The sequence below is a fragment of the Macrotis lagotis genome, chromosome 1, assembly GCF_037893015.1.
Source record: "Macrotis lagotis isolate mMagLag1 chromosome 1, bilby.v1.9.chrom.fasta, whole genome shotgun sequence".
Lineage (NCBI taxonomy): Eukaryota > Metazoa > Chordata > Mammalia > Peramelemorphia > Peramelidae > Macrotis > Macrotis lagotis.
Window position 1 is genome coordinate 486553496 of NC_133658.1, and position 17493 is coordinate 486570988.

Here is a 17493-nt window from a genome sequence, read left to right on the forward strand (position 1 = left end):
AACTACACACTCTCTCTGCAAGCATGAATCACTATTTTGTGAATATTGCTTGCTCAGGCTTCTCTCATTCTCTTCTGGAATGACTTGTAAAGTACATATACCAGGATCGGTCTCTAGCTGCAATATATCTATCTAGCAAGGAGATTAAGCATTTATAAATTGATGGCCCTTCTGAGTTCTATTAGTTTTTTCACTTTCAGGATTGACTTCTTTAAGTTATACTTTAATAGGCAGTGATAAACAGCATATTTAATTTATGTCCAATTTCCATTTTACTAAGTCTACAACAAGTTTGAATGGATCAAACTAGAGCTGCTTTCATTACACTCCATGTCCTCTCATCTTTATCCTTTCTTCAAATTTGTTTTTTACATTAACTCTATAAGTTAATGATTTGCCTGCACAGCTAATTGTGATGACTGGCACATTGGTAATCAGTAATTTCCTGTCTGTTAAAATATAGCTAATTCCACTTTCTGAAATGCTAATCGATGCTCAAATTCATTATCTTCAGACTCTTTTCTTAGACAAAGTATTCATTATGTACAAGCATGACATTTCAAAGTAGTCTACCAGTAAACTTTGGAGGGAAAAAAAGGCTTTAAAATTATGCCTCAAAAATATTCAGTCTGGGATGTGTAAGGTTAAGAAAGATAAACAACTGTTTAAACTAAGCCTTGGGTAATTCTATAAGTTGAAAATAATAATAATTAAATCAGAAGAACAATCTCATGGGGAATAAAAAAATTGAGAAGGAGGTGGGGCTGTCAGTAAGAAATCTCAAATTATATCTCAAAACAATAATCATCAAAATAATTAGGTACTGGTTAAAAAACAGAAAGGTAGATCAGTGAAACAGATTAGTTATACAACATATAAAAGGCAAGCACACAGAGAAGGCTAGTTATTTGACAAATCCAAATACCTTTGGATATTGTTCTTAAGGACTCACTATTTCACAAACTGCGGGCGGGGGGGGGGGGTGGGGGGGAGTAGAAAACAATCTGCCAGAAAGCAGAGTTGGATCAACACCTCACACTATATTCCAAGATAAACCCTAAAATGGATACATGACCTTGACTCAAAAGATCCCCTCCCAAACAAATTGGATCAAGGAGAAATTTTCTTTTCAGATCCATGGAAGAGGAAGAATTCATGATCAAACAAGGGATAGAGAGAATTAGAAAAGATAAAAAGATCAGATTTAATAAAAAAAAAATTTGAAAGGGTTCTGTCCAAAATAACCAAAGAAGTAGAAGGAAAACCATTAACTGGGAAAACACTTTTAAAGAAAGTTTTTCTGAAAATGATCATTTCAAAGATATAAAAGTAATAGAATTAGCAAATTTCACAGAGTAAAAAAAATTCTTAAGCTAATAATTAAATAGCCAAGGGATATGAATAATCAGTTCACAAGAGGGGAAAAATTCAAGCTATTTAGAGACATACAAAAAAAGTCACTAATGATTAGAGAAATGTAAATTAAAGCAACTCTAAAGTTACCTAATCTCATTAGATCAGAAGAAGTTAGATTAAAAAAAAAAAAAGGAAAACAACAAATGTTGAAGGGCCTGTGGGAAAACAAGACACTGATATACTGCTGGTAAATTTATAAATCTATCTAAGCCATTCTAAAAGGCAATTTACTTTATGCCCTCCAAAATTACTATAGGTATATATACCCTTTGACCCACTAATATACCTTTGCTAAGTCTATTCTCCAAAGTGATCAAGAAAAAAAGATTCCATCTATATAAAAATTGGTATAGAAATTCTTTTATAATGAAAATGAACTGGAAAATAAGGAGGTTCCCATCAAATGGGGAAATGGATGAACAAATTATGATATATGAATATAATAGAATATTATTGCTCTGTGAGAAAGATGATTTGTTTTTGGTTTTTTAGGTGTTTTGCAAGGCAGATGGGGTTAAGTGGCTTGCCCAAGGCCACACAACTAGGTAATTATTAAGTGTCTGAGACTGGATTTGAACCTAACCCTGGTACTCCTGACTCCAGGGCCTGTGCTTTATCTACTACGCCACCTAGCCATCCCCAGAGAAAGATGATTTCAAAGAAACCTGGAAAGACTCTGTATGGTGTAATACAGAGTGAAGCAAGACCAGAAGATGAATTGATATCATCACATCAACAGTGTAAAATCTAACCATTTTTAAAGACTTAAGACCTCTAACTGAAAGAATAATCAATCATGATTCCAAAGGAAAAATAATTTTGTTACAGAAAGATGATGGACTATGTGAAGTATTAAACTCACATTTTGGAACATAGACTATGTGAGAATGTGTTTTTCTTAACTATACACATTTGTTAAGAGTCTTGTTTTCTTTTTTGCTGAGTGAAGGAAGAGATGGGAAGAAAAAAAATACTTTTTAATGTTTTTAAAATAAAATTTAATCTCAATAAAATAAGACTTAGGTCAAATTTTCCATGGTAGTACTCTTTCCTAAATGAAGAGTTATACTGACTAGCAGTATAAGTTTTCAAAAGCATCACTGTAGATAACTGTTGGAAAAACTTGTATAACTTTTGTATCACATCTATTCTCCAGATGCTGGAGCACCTAAAAATAGAATCCTACAGTAAAAATTGGTTTAGCAAGTCAAATATTTGGGGTTTAAATTTATCAAAGTTTAATGTTTCCTCACCCCTCTCCACAAAACTCTCCCTAAAGAAAAGATCTTTTCCCCATTCAAACACTCCTCATATTTCCCTATAGTCAAAAGATAATATAGATAATATAGAAAATTTTCAGTAAAATTTGGAAATATATTAAAATATTTACCTAAGTGTCAAGTAACATTTTTATCAGTTCTACTCCAATGGGAACACAATAAAATCACTAAGGGCAATGTGTATATGTGTTTGTGTGGGGGAGGAAAGGGTTCGGGGTGGGGGAATGATGACACACAGCAGAAAATCACAAGACTCAGAATCTCAGTAAGATTCTCCTGTTAAGTGGGTGTACTTCTTTGCAAAATAGGCTATAATATGCAGTTAGAATCGCACAATTAATATATGACAACAAAGCAAACACCAGAACTTAGGTCAAAATGTTACATGTAATAGGCATTAAATTAAATGCTAAATGCCGTAGAACAATTCATCAAGCAAGTAATTCAAACATTAAGAATATGACCTAAGTAAATTAACATTTAAAAAAAATTGGCCCAGTATCTTAGATTACAAATTTAATTTTACAATTTATGAGATTATATGTAAACTCCACAAAGTCAAGAACTCTGTTAGATAACTTTAGATTATCTAAATCTTCTATTTCCCACAAACACCTAGCTGCATTCTTTATTCAATAGGTGCTTAATACATATATTGTTATTACTTTGAGCTTTTGGAATTATTTGTGATACTACATATTTTAAAAAAGTAAATGAAAAGGTAGATATTAATCTAAGACAAGTCTTCAAACTACCCTAATGATTACTATATGCCAACATCTAGAAGCAACAACCAGTCTCATTTACTAGCTAACTGATTTAACGCAAATTATTTAACTTCAGTGAACCTCAGTTTATCTGTAAAATGGGGATAACAGTAATTGTAGGACCTACCGCACAGGTTGTTGTGAGGCTCAAATGAAATCATCTATATAAAATGCCTGAAACACTTTATAAATGTTAGTCATCATTATTACTTTTTCCTCAAAAATGTGAATATTCCCCCAAACCTCTTGCCATCCAAGAAATTATATTCAGTTATTTTATGAACAACAAAAGTCAAGTTATTTTTAAAAATCTTACTTTACTCTTTCTTTTGAATCTCCAAATGTCTTCTTTAAGTGTGTGAAATCAGGATAGTAAGTTGCAGGAGGGGATATTATTTCCATCAAACCAGAATTGATTTCCATTGAAAACCTATCATAATAAAAGTCAACTAAGTTATTTCAATGTGGTTTATTTTGTCTTCTTGCTATTCTTATTAAATTTGACAAAAAAACAAATCATTAATCATTGTAAAAATTATGTTAACTCTATCTCATTCATCAAAATGACAATAAACAAAACAACATTATTCCTCTGATGGAAGAAAAAAGCAAACTGGACTACATCTTAACTGTCCAATTATAGAAACCTCAAGATAAACTTTAAAGATGTCATGAAAATTGCTTAAGTCAAAGAACAAAAAGTAACAGAACCTTTGCTTGGTTTGGACTTGAGGAACATCACTGCCCCTCTCCCAAGATAAGCTGAAACCCAAGGATAACCTGAAATCTCATTATCAAGCGAGTTTTGGATATCTACACCATCTTTTTTTTTTTAAGATTTTATTTATTTAAGGCAATGGGGTTAAGTAACTTGACCAAGGTCATACAGCTAAGTACTTATTAAGTGTCTGAGGTCACATTTCAGCTCAGGTCCTCCTGACTCCAGGGTTGGTTCTATAATCCACTTGTACCACCTAGCTGTCCCTGCTCTACACCTTCTCAACCCCTTCATCCTCCTCTCAACTCTGATTAGAAGGCTGGAGGGTGGAAAACTAAAATCTCCTTTATAAGGGGCTAAGACCTGATTATTTATTGTTGCTGTTCAGTCCTGTAAGTTCTTCTGACTATTCATGATACCACTTGAGGTTTTCTTGACAAAGATATTGGAACAGTTTGCCATTTTCTTCTCCAGTTCATTTTACAGATGAGGAAACTGAGAAAAATAGGGTTAAGTGACTTGCCCAAGTTCCAAGCTAGTGAATGTCAAGGCCAGATTTGAACTACCTAGTTGCCTCTGCAAAAAAACAGTAATTTACTATTTCCTTCTCCAGTGGATCAAGGCAAACAGAGGTTAAATGAATTGTGAGGGGTCACACAATTAGTAAGTGTCTGAGGCTGGATTTGAACTAAGGTCTTCCTAACTCTCCCACTTTTCATCAGCAGCTCTGCTTGGTTTACATACTCCATGGAAATTCATACCCCTTTTCCACCTTACCTCCTTTCTCAGGTCCACCTGCTTCTTTCTGTGCTGTCTTCCCTATTAGATTATAAGTTATTTGAGGGCAAGAATTGTCTTTTTCTTATTTGTATTACCAGCACTTAGTATAGTTCCTGACACACTTAGAGGCTCTTAATAAATGTTTACTGATTTGAAAATGATATCAATATCTGAATATCAATATACTTTTATAAAGGAAAGTGGACAAAATCTGAAAGAGTAAGACATGGGTTGCGTGGAAAGGTGGAATTCTCTAAATATCACAGCATTTAGATTTAAAAACTGTTACTAACAGTTCAATACATAAGGCACCTTAAGATGCCCTACTTACAGATCCTCTTCTGGCTGTGTGTCCTAGACAGTCCTATGGGCATATAAATTACCTCCAAGTAACTTCAGATTAATGATATGAAGCTTATCATAATTTGAACTTCATCAAGAAAGATACTACACATAAAATAATAAACTGGATTAATTTTTATTACATTAAAAAGTTTTTATACAAAGAAAACCACTGCAACCAAGATTAAAAGAAATGGAGTAAGTTTGGAAAAAATTTTTACAATTAGTGTTTTTGAAAAAATACTCATTTCTTTTTTTTTAATTTTTTAAAAGTACTCATTTCTAAAATAGTTAGAGAATTGACTCAAATTTATAAAAAAAAAGTCATTCCTCAATTGATAAATGGTCAAAGGATATGGAAAGACAATTCTCAGATGATGAAATCAAAACTATCTATGGTCCTATGAAAAACAGCTCTAAATCATTACTGATTAAAGAAATGCAAATTAAAACCTCTCTCAGGTATCACCTCACACCTCTCAGATTGGTCAATATGACTGGAAAGGAAAATGATCAATGTTGGAAGGGATGTGGGAAAACTGGGACACTAATACATTGTTGGTGGAGTTGTGAACTGTTTTCAACCTTTCTGGAGAGCAATTTGGAATTATGCTCAAAGGGCAATAAAAATGTGCATAGCCTTTGATCCAGCAAAACCACTATTCACTCTGTATCCTGAAGAGATCATGAAAAGGGTAAAAAGCCACATGTACAAAGATATTCACAGAAGCTCTTTTGTAATGGCAAAGAATTAGAAATTGAGGGAATGCCTATCAATTGGAGAATGGCTGAACAAACTGTGGTATAGGTATGTGATGGAACACCACTGTTCCATAAGAAATGATTAGGGATGTGATTTCAGAAAAGCCTGGAAAGACTTACAGAAATTGATGCTGAGTGGAAGGAGCAGAACCAGAAGAACATTACATACACTAACAACAACATGGGGTAATGATCAACCCTGATGGATTTGTCCTTTCAGCAATACAATAATCAAAGACAATTTTAAAAGATTTGTGATGGACAATATCATCCATAGCCAGAGAAGGAACTTTGTAGTTTAAATGAAGACCAAAGTTTAATCTTCAATTTTTAAAAGTTGTTTTATGTTATTTTTTCTCTCTAATGTTTTCTTTATTCTGTTTGGATCTGATTCTTCTCTCACAACATGATCAATATGGATCTATGTTTAGCATAATTATAAATGAAGATCCTATATCAGTCTGTCAGGGAGAAGTGGGAGGAAAGGGAAGGAGGAAGAAAAATGTAAAACTCAAAACCTTGTAAAAAAAAAGATCGATAAAAGCCACTGTGGCATGTAATTGGAGCAATAAATAAATAAAATAATAAAATGTTTTTTAAAAAAGAAAAAAGATACTACATAAAAGATGTGCTATTTTATATTTTATTTGAGTAAAAAAAGATCAAGACAATGAGATTTTAATTAAAATATTATCTAATTCTTCAATTAGAAATAACTTACTCTTTCTCCAGAATGGCTACAACACTGTGTACATAATCTAGATCCGTCTGAAAAATAAAAAAAAAAATTTAGTCATTTTCATGTTCTTAGACATTTATCACTACATATAATGAGAAAAGAAGAAATAAATCATAGTGGACAGAGAGCTAGCTGGTCTTGTAGTTAGGACGACTTTCCCTTTTCCTCTCCCCCTTGAACTCCTATCTCCCTTGGATGATTCATAGTTCTAGTCATCTAAGCCCAGTCTATCTTCTGAGTGTCTCAGACTTCCATATCAACCTGTGACAATTCAATTCAATTTCCAAATGAATGTCCCATAGACCTCTTAAATGTAATATATCTAAAATAGAACTCATCTTCTTTCTACCCTCCCCCCGACAACCAATGACACTTCTTCTGAATTTCCCCATTTCTCTCAAGGACACTATCCTTCCAATGTCCAAGATGAATAATTTTACCATTATCCTCAGCTCCTCACTGCCCATCACTACATATGTTCAATCATTTACAAATCTTGCCATTTCTGTATGTGATACTGTCTACCCCTACAGTCACTCTCTCATCTAGCCCCTTCTCACTACTCTCACAATCACCATCTTAACTATTGCTTTTGTCACTTCTCACCTGGACTAATCCATTGACTGTAAAATCAATCTCCTTACCTTCAAGTCTCTCTGCCCATCAGACCAAGTTGAATAGAGCTGCCAAAATGATTTACCTTAAGTACAGACCTAATCATGTTACTTTGCAACTGAATGAACTCCAAGGATACCCTAATAAATTTCTCTGACTTTTCTTTAAATTACATAATAATTTCATTGTATATTTGAAAGAAATAGTAAGTTGTACATGATTTATTTGCAGTTTCCATTACAATCATCTTTTTTTAAAATATTTTGTTTTCCAATTATATAATAGCTTCTATCCTTTTTTGTAATATTTTAAATTTTATAATTTTCCCCCAACTTCCCTTCCCTCCCCGGGCCCCCGCCACAGAAGGCAGTCTGGTAATCCTTACATTATTTCTTTGCTATGCATTGATCAAAATTGAATGTGTTGAGGTAAAAATCATATCCTTGCTCTCTCTGACTTTTAAAGCCCTTCACAATGTGACCTGAACCTATCTTTCTACTTTCATTACATATTAGTCCTCTTGATTCACACCATGGTCCACCAAACTGATCTTTCTTTTCGTACATGGCACCTATCTTCTAAGTCCTTGCCTTTGTACTAGCTAGCCCCATGTATGCAAGGGATGCCCTTTTTGCCTCTGCCTCACAAAACCCCTGATTACAACAAACTTCTATTTATTGTTTATTCTGTATGTATTTACAAAAAGTGTAATCAAAAAATTTTAGGTCAATTTCAAGCTTTAAATACACACATTAAGTTTAATAGCTTAAAGTTGCATCAAGATTTTTGGAATTCACTATATAACTATATATATAGAGAGAATTATGGTTATCTCTTCTGATAGAACATAATTATGTTCCTTGAGGAAAAAGATTTCTTTAATGTTTGTATCTCAAGTAGGCATAATAGGCACTTAACTGCTTGCTGATTGACAGATTAATTTATTCTTAAAAGAATGATGAACAGGGCAGTCCAGAGCTCAGCATTCAAAGAAAATTGAGAGAGAGAATTAAAAAGTACTCAAGTCCTTTCAACTACTATTTACAAGAAAAGAGGGGAGGGACCATAGAGTATTCTTATGCTAATCTCCAGATTACAGATACATAAATGGGCAAGAAAACAACTATGTTTAGCAACTATGGGTATAAAGAAGCCAATTCCTGACACTTCCCTCAATCTATACAGATAATCCTAATGTCCTTCCCTAAATCTCAGAAAAGGGCATGAGCTCAGTATTGTGTTTTCTTTTTTCCTTTTTTTTTGCAAGGCAATGAGGGGGGGGGGAGGTTAAGTGACTTGCCCAAGGTCACACAGGTAAGTATTTAGTGTCTGAGGCCACATTTGAACTCAGGTCCTCCTGACTCCAGGTCCAGTGGTACTATCCATTGCACCACCTAGCTGCCCCTTATCTTCTTTTGACCACATGTATTAGTAACCTGGTTAAAAGTCAAATCCAAAATAGGGTCTTTGGAAATAAATATAAACTTTAAAATTAACTATTTTTTCTCCTTTAAATGGATATAATAGTTGCCTTTTTAATGTAACAACTAACAAGTAAAGGACTCTGACTAATTAAAACTGAGTGAATGATGATTAAAGACCTGGAATTTCAAGCATATAAAAATCAATATATGTGACCACCAAATAGGAATGTTTCAATAAAATACAAGGCAAAAAAGGGGAGACTCTAAAATTTCCAAATTAATCTCAAAACTTGATACGCCTGTTTTTGCATAGAAATCTTGCCATTTCCTAAGATACATAAAACAAGAACTAAATTCTGTATTGTTCTATACCCTGATACTTAAGTAGAGTAATTAATATTCAAGGAAGGGGGAGGAAAACAAAAGCTCAGTATTTGATATTAAAATGATTTCTGTAGAGAGTGAAGTAAAACAACTTAAAAGAAGCTGGCATACTGTTTAATGTACTGCATACACCAATATTTTGTGGTTCTAGAAGGCAGTCATTAAAAATATTATAACATTATGCTATCTTCCTAAAATTAATAATTTGTGAACAAACCAATTAATAATGCATTCAGTATATACTATATATCAGGCACTGGTGGTCCAGATCAAAGGATATCTCTGTAAAGTCAATATTCATCAGCCTTTTTAGGTCACTCATTAAAGTCTTGCACAAGGCAAGTGTCTTTGGATTTGACTAGACTGGATTGAATTGGATTTGTTTTGCAGCTCTCTAATTTATATTGTGAATTTCCTTACTAAACACTAAACACTATAAAATCAGATATTAGTTCTTAAAATGTTTATTTTCCCCTTGTACCTAGCATAATGGTCTGCTAATATTTTATAAACGTTTGCTGGATGAATGGAAAAGAATACATGCCAGAACCATTGTGAAAATATAATCAACATAATTGGATGATTAATTAGCTATGGGATGAGCATATTGTATATTGTAAATTTTCCCCCCAAAATGATCTTCCTTTTAATCTAGATTTCCAGTGCCTAGCACAGTGCCTGGAACAAAGTAAATATTTAATAAATGTCTGCTGCTCAACTTACTTATTCCCCAAATATAAAGCTTAAATTTAATTTTTAAAAATGTTTAAATACATTTGATGTTTTAAAGAATAATAATTTCAGCATAACAACATAGACTCAATCACTAAGAACTAATTTTGCTAATGGCAGATGATGGTAATACTAATTAAACTTAATTCCTCCCCTTGTTATTTTAATCAATAGATTATACAGTCCTGTTTATCAAGAAAAGTGATCTTTGTAGAGAAATTACTTCATACTAGATAGAAAACTGCCCCATGTCAATTAATTGTTCGGAAACAGTTAAGTGAAATGAAAAATAAGATTTTATTAGTTTTTAATATATAAATTTTATATAGATTTGATTATATTTTATGGCAGAGGTATTCTCTATGCTACACAGTGATCAGTAAAGAAAAGTATATTGACTTGCTTGAATTATCAGGATATATATGAATGAGCATTCCACATTTTTTGAGAATTATCTCACTGTATATAAACTTAATTTAAACATCTATTTTTTTAACATACTGATTGCTCCTCAATTTTGTTTATAAATAGGAATTTTTCAATTGCTAAAACAGTATGCTCATCTAAAAAATAAATGATACCAAATGATTACCTTCTACAATAAATCACAGAAAGTCAATTGAGTGTTTCAAGGAATAAATTTTGAGGTTGGTTCCTATTCAATAAAAACAAATACTGCAAAAGACCTTTTCAGTATCAGACTAAAACAGAATTGAAAATAAATTGTATATAATTTTGCTTCAGTATCTTAACTGATGACAGCAATAGAAAGATGTTAGTTATGTGTGTATATTCAATTAACTCTACATATAAATTATCTACATATAAAATATCTTTGCCAAGAAAAATGATCCACTAAATTAAGAAGAATCAAATCCAACTGAATAACTGAATAACAAATAAAATGGAAAGCAGTTACCAAAAAGGTATCCGAAGAATAAAGTTGATAGTCCCTCCTACCCTCTACAATCTATATCTACCTTATAAATCAATGTCTTTTGATTTATCATCTTATATCATTACGTCAGGATGAAAAAAAAGGCAAAATAATACTATCAATTGAAAAGACAAAAACATTTTGTGGACAGAAGCTTTATGGCTACTTTCAATAATTCCTGTATTGAGATTAGTGAGGGACTTCTGGCTAAGATGGAGGAAAGAAGCCAGGCACTGTGCTACAGTCTCCCGACTTTCCCACAGAATCAATATTAATCAAGCCTCTTAACAGAATTCAAATCCATAAAATCCAGAAAGAGCAAAGGAGAAGAACATCTCCCAACAAGGTCCGTCTCAGTGGAACATGGGTGAGCCAGGGGCAGAGAGCAGAGAGCCAACACAGGGGCGGCAGGGTAAGGATCCAGTAACAACCTCAGAGCAGCCTCTGAAACTTTGGCTTTGTGATCAGGCAGGAGAGTGGGGGGGAGGGGGGAGTTCCAGTGGAGCAGGTAGACATCAATCTGATCAGCTTGAAAGACCAGGGGCAGAGTCCCCTGTTTCCAGTTGAGCCCCCTCCCCCACCATGCCTGTGAAAGAAAGGGACTCTTCACAGAGCAAACACAGTTAACAATCTCCCCATCCCCAGGCTCAGGGAGGGCAGCAGATTTCTCTCAGTACTGAGTGAAAATAATCAGATTAACTAAATAACCCCAGGATCCAGCCCACATTGTCCAAGGACAATTCAGATCCTGCTTCCCCCCCTCCACCCCCAGGCCTGGGGAGAGGGCCATGAATCAAGTTTACAGATACTGCAGAGAAAGCCTCTAGCACCCCCTACTGGCCAGCCCAGTGAGCAAAGTAGAGTTTTCTAAACCAAGGGTATGTAAACCAACTCCTCCCCCAACACAAGATCCCAGGAAAATGAAGAACGGCCAGCAGAAAGGGAGGCCCATTGAAAGCTATCTCAAAGACAAAGATCCTAACTCAGAGAGAGCCAGAACTTCTGAGGAGAATATGAATTGGTCTCCATCCCCAGAAAGACTTCTTAGAAGCCATCAGGAGGGAGTCTAAAAATCAACTGCAAAAATTGGGAAAAGAAACTCAAGAGAAAATTAACACCTTACAAGAAGAAAGCAAAACCTTAGAAAATACAATTGGACAAAGTCAAAAAGAAAATAATTCTCTCAAAATCTCAATTGGGCAAATGGAAAACTCTTACGAAAACAGAATTGACCAACTGGAAAAAGAGTTGCAAAAGGTAAATGAAGAAAATTCTTCTCTAAAAAAAAAGAATGGAATCAGTAGAAACTAATGACTTCATGAGACAAAAGAATCTGTTAAATAAAACCAAAAAGTTGAAAAAGTAGAAGAAAATATAAAATACCTCATTAGCAAAACCACTAACTTCCAGAATAGATCTAGGAGAGACAACATGAGAATCATTAGGCTTCCTGAAAACATTGAAGAGAAAAAAAAACCTAGACTCAATATTACAGGACTTAGTGATGGAAAACTGCCCTGATATCATGGAACCAGAGAGCAAAATAGTTATTGAAAGACCATTTATATCCGGGGGCGGAGCCAAGATGGTGACAAGAGAGCAACATCTCTTAGAAGCTCTCTCACAAATCTTCAAAACTAAGGACTCTAACTAAACTTTCAAGAGACAGAACCCACAGAGGGACCCAATGAGGCAGTTCTCCTACTCAAGGTAACCTGGAAAAGAGCAGAAAGGCTCTGCTCCCTGGGGTCGGAGGGGCAGCCTGCCAGAGGGGTGGCCCGCCACAGCGAAAGAACTTCAGCCTCCCAGAGGCAGCCCCAGGGCACTGGGAGCCGGGGCTCACAGCAGCGGGGGACTCTCCTGAGCTATGCCCCGGGGAGCACCAGGCACAAAGTGGGGTAACAATGAGGGACCTCTGCCAGAGCAAGCATGTGGAGCCCAGCTCTCAGGAATCACAGCCAGCAACATGGTCTTTACGCAGCACGGATCCAGAAACAGAAGCAGGCGGAGCTGGTAAGCAGGAGCCCCCAGGGCATGAGCCCATTGAACCTAGTGAGGGGAGTGAAGAGAGAGACTGCAGAGCTTTGTCCTCTGCCCCTGGAACAGGACTCTGGGGCTCTGATCACATTCAGATCCTGATCACAGTCTAGGCCCCCCAATAGAACAGCAGGGGCCCCCTCCACCTCAGCCCCATGGCAGAGGGGTGCGCATATGGTCATTCACAGAACAGGAGGGAGGACAGAGCCTCACACACTGAGACCCTTGTGGGAGTGTCCCAAAAGCTCAGGAAGCACCCCCCAAAACAGGCTTAGGCAGGGAAAATGAACAAGCAGAGAAACAAGAGGAACACCACTGAGAAATATTTTGCATATGAGCCAAAGAAGGATCAAAATACTCAGTCTGAAGATGAGGAAGCACAAGCTTCTGCATCTAAAGACTCCAAGAAAAACAGAAATTGGGCTCAGGCTATGACAGAGCTCAAAGAAGATTTTGAAAATCAAATGAGGGAGTTAGAAGAAAAACTGGGAAAAGAAAGGAGAGAGATGCAGGAAAAACATGAAAATGAAGTCAGCAGCCTAGTCAAGAAAATCCAAAAAATGCTGAAGAAAATAGCATGTTAAAAATCAGCTTAGGTCAAATGGATAAAACAGTTCAAAAAGTTATTGAGAAGAATGCTTTAAAAAGCAAAATTGGCCAGATGGAAAAAGAGATAAGAAAACTCTCTGAGGATAACAAATCCTTCAGACAAAGAATGGAACTCAGGGAGATCAATGAATTTACGAAAAACCAGGATTCATTACTTCAAAACCAAAAAAAATTAAAAATTAGAAGAAAATGTGAAATATCTCATTGAAAAAACAACTGATATGGAAAACAGATTTAGGAAAGATAATTTAAAAATTATTGGAATACCTGAAAGTCATGATCAGGAAGAGCCTTGACATTATTTTCAAAGAATTACCACAGGAAAATTGCCCTGATATTCTAGAAGCAGAGGGCAAAATAGAAATGGAGAGAATCCACCGATCCCCCCGAGAAAGAGATCCCAAAAAAACCAACCCCCAGGAATATTATAGCCAAGTTCCAGAACTCCCAAGTCAAAGAGAAAATATTACAAGCAGCCAGAAGGACACAGTTCAAATATCATGGAGCTGCAGTCAGGATCACACAGGACTTAGCAGCAACTACATTAAAAGCTCGTAGGGCTTGTAATATAAAATACCGGAAGGCAAAAGAGCTTAGAATGCAACCGAGAATCAACTACCCAGCAAGGCTGGATGTCCTCTTCCAGGGAAAAAGATGGACTTTCAATGAACCAGGGGAATTTCAAATGTTCCTGTTGGAATGGCCAGAGCTGAACAGAAGGTTTGATCTTCAGATACAGGACTCAGGTGAAGCATGGAGATTGAAGGAGAGGGGGGAAATATGAGGGGCTTGATGATAAACTGCATGTATTCCTGCATAGAAAAATGACACTGATAATACTCATATGAACCTTCTCAGTTAATAGAGCAGGTAGAGGGAGCTTTTATAGTTGAAGCACAGGAGAAAGCCGAATTTGAAGATAAAATATGGTGTAAAAATGGAGTCAATAGAAAAAAAGGGAAATGTAACGGGAGAAAGAAAAAGGAGAGGGGGGAATAGGCCCAAGATATCTCATATAATAAGTTTTTTCTTTATTACAATGAGCTATTGCAATGATATGGAAGGAGGGAAGGCAAGGGGGAATGAGGGAATCTTCACCCTCATCAGAGGTGGCTAGGAGAGGAAACAGCATATATACTCAATGGAGTAAGAAGGATATGGTGGGAGGACAGGGGGAAGGGGGGGATGTGAGTGATGGAGGAGAGGATGGACCATGGGGCAAGAGTGGTCAGATATAACACATTTTCCTTTTTACTTCTAGCAAGGGGCTGGGATTGGATGACCTGTCCGGGACCATAGGGCCAGGTGGATGCTGGGCCTAAGGGGTGGTAGGGGGCCTCAAGGCCTCTTGGCCCCAGGACCAGGGATCTGTCTGCTGTGCCACTCAGCTACCCTAAGTGAAAGGGGAGAGAAAATATAGTACATGATAGTGGAGAAATACAAAAGGAGGGAGTTGCGATCAGTAATGGCAACGGTGGAAAAATATGGAAGTAACTTTTGCGATGGACTTACCATAACGAATGTGATCCACCTGCAACAGAGCTGTTGGTATTGGAACAAAGACTGAAGCACATTTTTTATTATTATTATTTGGGGGGGTGCGGGGCAAATGTGGCTGGGTGGCCTGCCTGGAGCCTCATAGCAGGGTGATTTTTGGGTGTCTGAGACCAGATTTGGACCCAGGTGCTCCTGGCTCAAGGGCCAATGCTCTGTCTGCCACCCAGCCAACTCTACTATTATTACTATTTTATTTTATTTTGGGTCTTTTTTTTCCCCTTTTTTTGGTTTTTGCAGGGCATTTGGGGTTGGGGTGGCTTGTATGACATACGGCTGGGTGATTGTTGGGTGTATGGGGCCGGATATGGGCTCAGGTACTCCTGGCTCCAGGGCTGGGGCTCCGTCCATTGTGCCACCTGGCCATACCTACAATTATTACTATTTTTTTAATTTTAATTTTTTTCTCTCCCCTTTATCGCTCAAGCAAGTCTATATTTTGTGGGGGCGGGCGTATTCTGTTTACTCTTAAACAAGAATATTTTATTAATGTATAAAAAATTATTTGTACAAAAAGAGAATAAATAAATAAATATAAAGTAAAAAAAAAGAAAGCCTATTTATATCCCCTCCAGAAAGGGATCCCAAAATAAAAACACTAAGGAATAGTAGCAGCCAAATTCCAGAACTATCAGATAAAAGAGAGAATCTTGCAAGTAGCTACAAAGAAATAATTTAGATACCAAGGGGCCATAGTAAATATTACACCGGACCAGACTGTACCAACATTAAGGGATCGAAGGGACTGGAATGTGATATTCCCAATAGCAAGGGAGTTTAGAATGCAGCTAAGAATTCATTATCTGGAGAAACTGAGCCTTATCTTCCAGGGGAAAAGATGGGCATGCATTTAACAGAATAGGAAACTTCCAACTTTTCCTGATGAAAAGACCATAGTTAAATAGAAAATCTGGACTTCAAACAGGAGACTCAAGAAACACATTTTAAATAAGGGGGGGGGGGGGCTGCTGTCCAATAAGATGAAACTGCTATATCCTCACCTGGGAGAGAGATTCTCATAACTCTCAAGAATTATAACTCTATTAGAGAGAATACACTTAGTCAGAAGTAATGGACATTCATGACTTATCCATGACTCTGATAACATGATATAAAAACAGTATCTCCTTAAAAAAGGGAGACAGTAAAGAGTTGGGAGGATGGAGGTGATTTAATGGGGTAAATAACATTACATAAAGAGGTACAAAGGACCTATTGCAATAGAGAGGAAGAGGGGGAAGAAGGGAAGGAGTCAGAACCATCTGAATCTTACTCTCAACAGATTTGGATTAAAGTTAATGGATAAAGTTAAAGTTAAAGTTAATGGACAAAGCACCGGCCTTGGAGTCAGGAGTACCTGGGTTCAAATCCAGTCTCAGATACTTAATAATTACCTAACTGTGTGGCCTTGGGAAAGCCATTTAACCTCATTTGCCTTGCAAAAACCTAAAACAAAAAAAGAATAAGGGGCAAGGAAAAGGGTAAGGGAGTTGGATACAAGGGGGCAAACACACTGAAAGTGGTGGTATTCAGAAATAAAGAACTGGGGAATATGGATAAAGTGAAAAAAGGGGGAAAAATACAAAGGAAAGATAGCATACAGGGCAATGAAGAGTTAATAATTAGGGGCAGCTGGGTGGCACAGTAGATAGAACACTGGCCCTAGAGTCAGGAGGACCTGAATGCAAATGCTTAGACACTTAATAATTACCTAGCTGTGTGACCCTGGGCAAGTTACTTAACCCCATTGCCTTGCAAAAAAAAAAAAGTTAGTAATTATAACTTTGAATGTGAATGGGATGAACTCTCCCATAAAACGTTAAGTGAATAGCAGAGTGCATCAAAAACCAGAATCCTACAATATGCTGCTTACAAGAAACTCGTTTGAGATTTATATGTATATAGATATGGATATAGATATAGATATAGATATATAGTATATATACATACATATTGTATAAAGGTAAAAGGTTAGAGCAATCTATATTTGCTTCAGCTTAAGTGAAAAAAGCAATGGTAACAATCCTTATCTCAGACAAAGCAGCTGCAAAAATAGATCTCATTAAAAGAGATAAGGAAGGAAACTATATCCTCCTAAAAGTTCCTGTAGACAATGAAGCAATTTCAATACTAAATATGTATACACCAAGTGGTACAGCATCCAAATTCTTAGAGGAGAAGTGGAAGGAGTTACAGGAAGACATAGGTAGCAAAACTCTACTGGTAGGAGACCTCAACCTCTCACTCTCTGATTTAGATAAATCTAACCAGAAAATAAACAAAAAAACACTAAAAATTAAAGGAAAACCAAATTGCTAGTATCCTAAATGAAAAGTAAACTCACCATCAATAAGGAAGAAATTAAAGTAATAATTCAGAATTATTTTGCTCAACTGT

The 17493-nt window shown here is 36.1% G+C and overlaps 1 protein-coding gene across 2 annotated transcripts in view; it reads right to left on the minus strand.

Moving 5' to 3' along the window:
- MGAT4A (alpha-1,3-mannosyl-glycoprotein 4-beta-N-acetylglucosaminyltransferase A) overlaps positions 1-17493 on the minus strand; it is a 139150-nt gene that overhangs the window by 38904 nt on the left and 82753 nt on the right. For both annotated transcript variants that reach the window (XM_074213742.1, XM_074213741.1), the window contains 2 exons: positions 6787-6833; positions 3780-3893 (listed from right to left, as the gene is read on the minus strand). In XM_074213742.1, coding sequence (XP_074069843.1) covers positions 3780-3893; positions 6787-6833 — 161 coding nt within the window. The remainder of the gene's footprint in view (positions 1-3779; positions 3894-6786; positions 6834-17493) is intronic.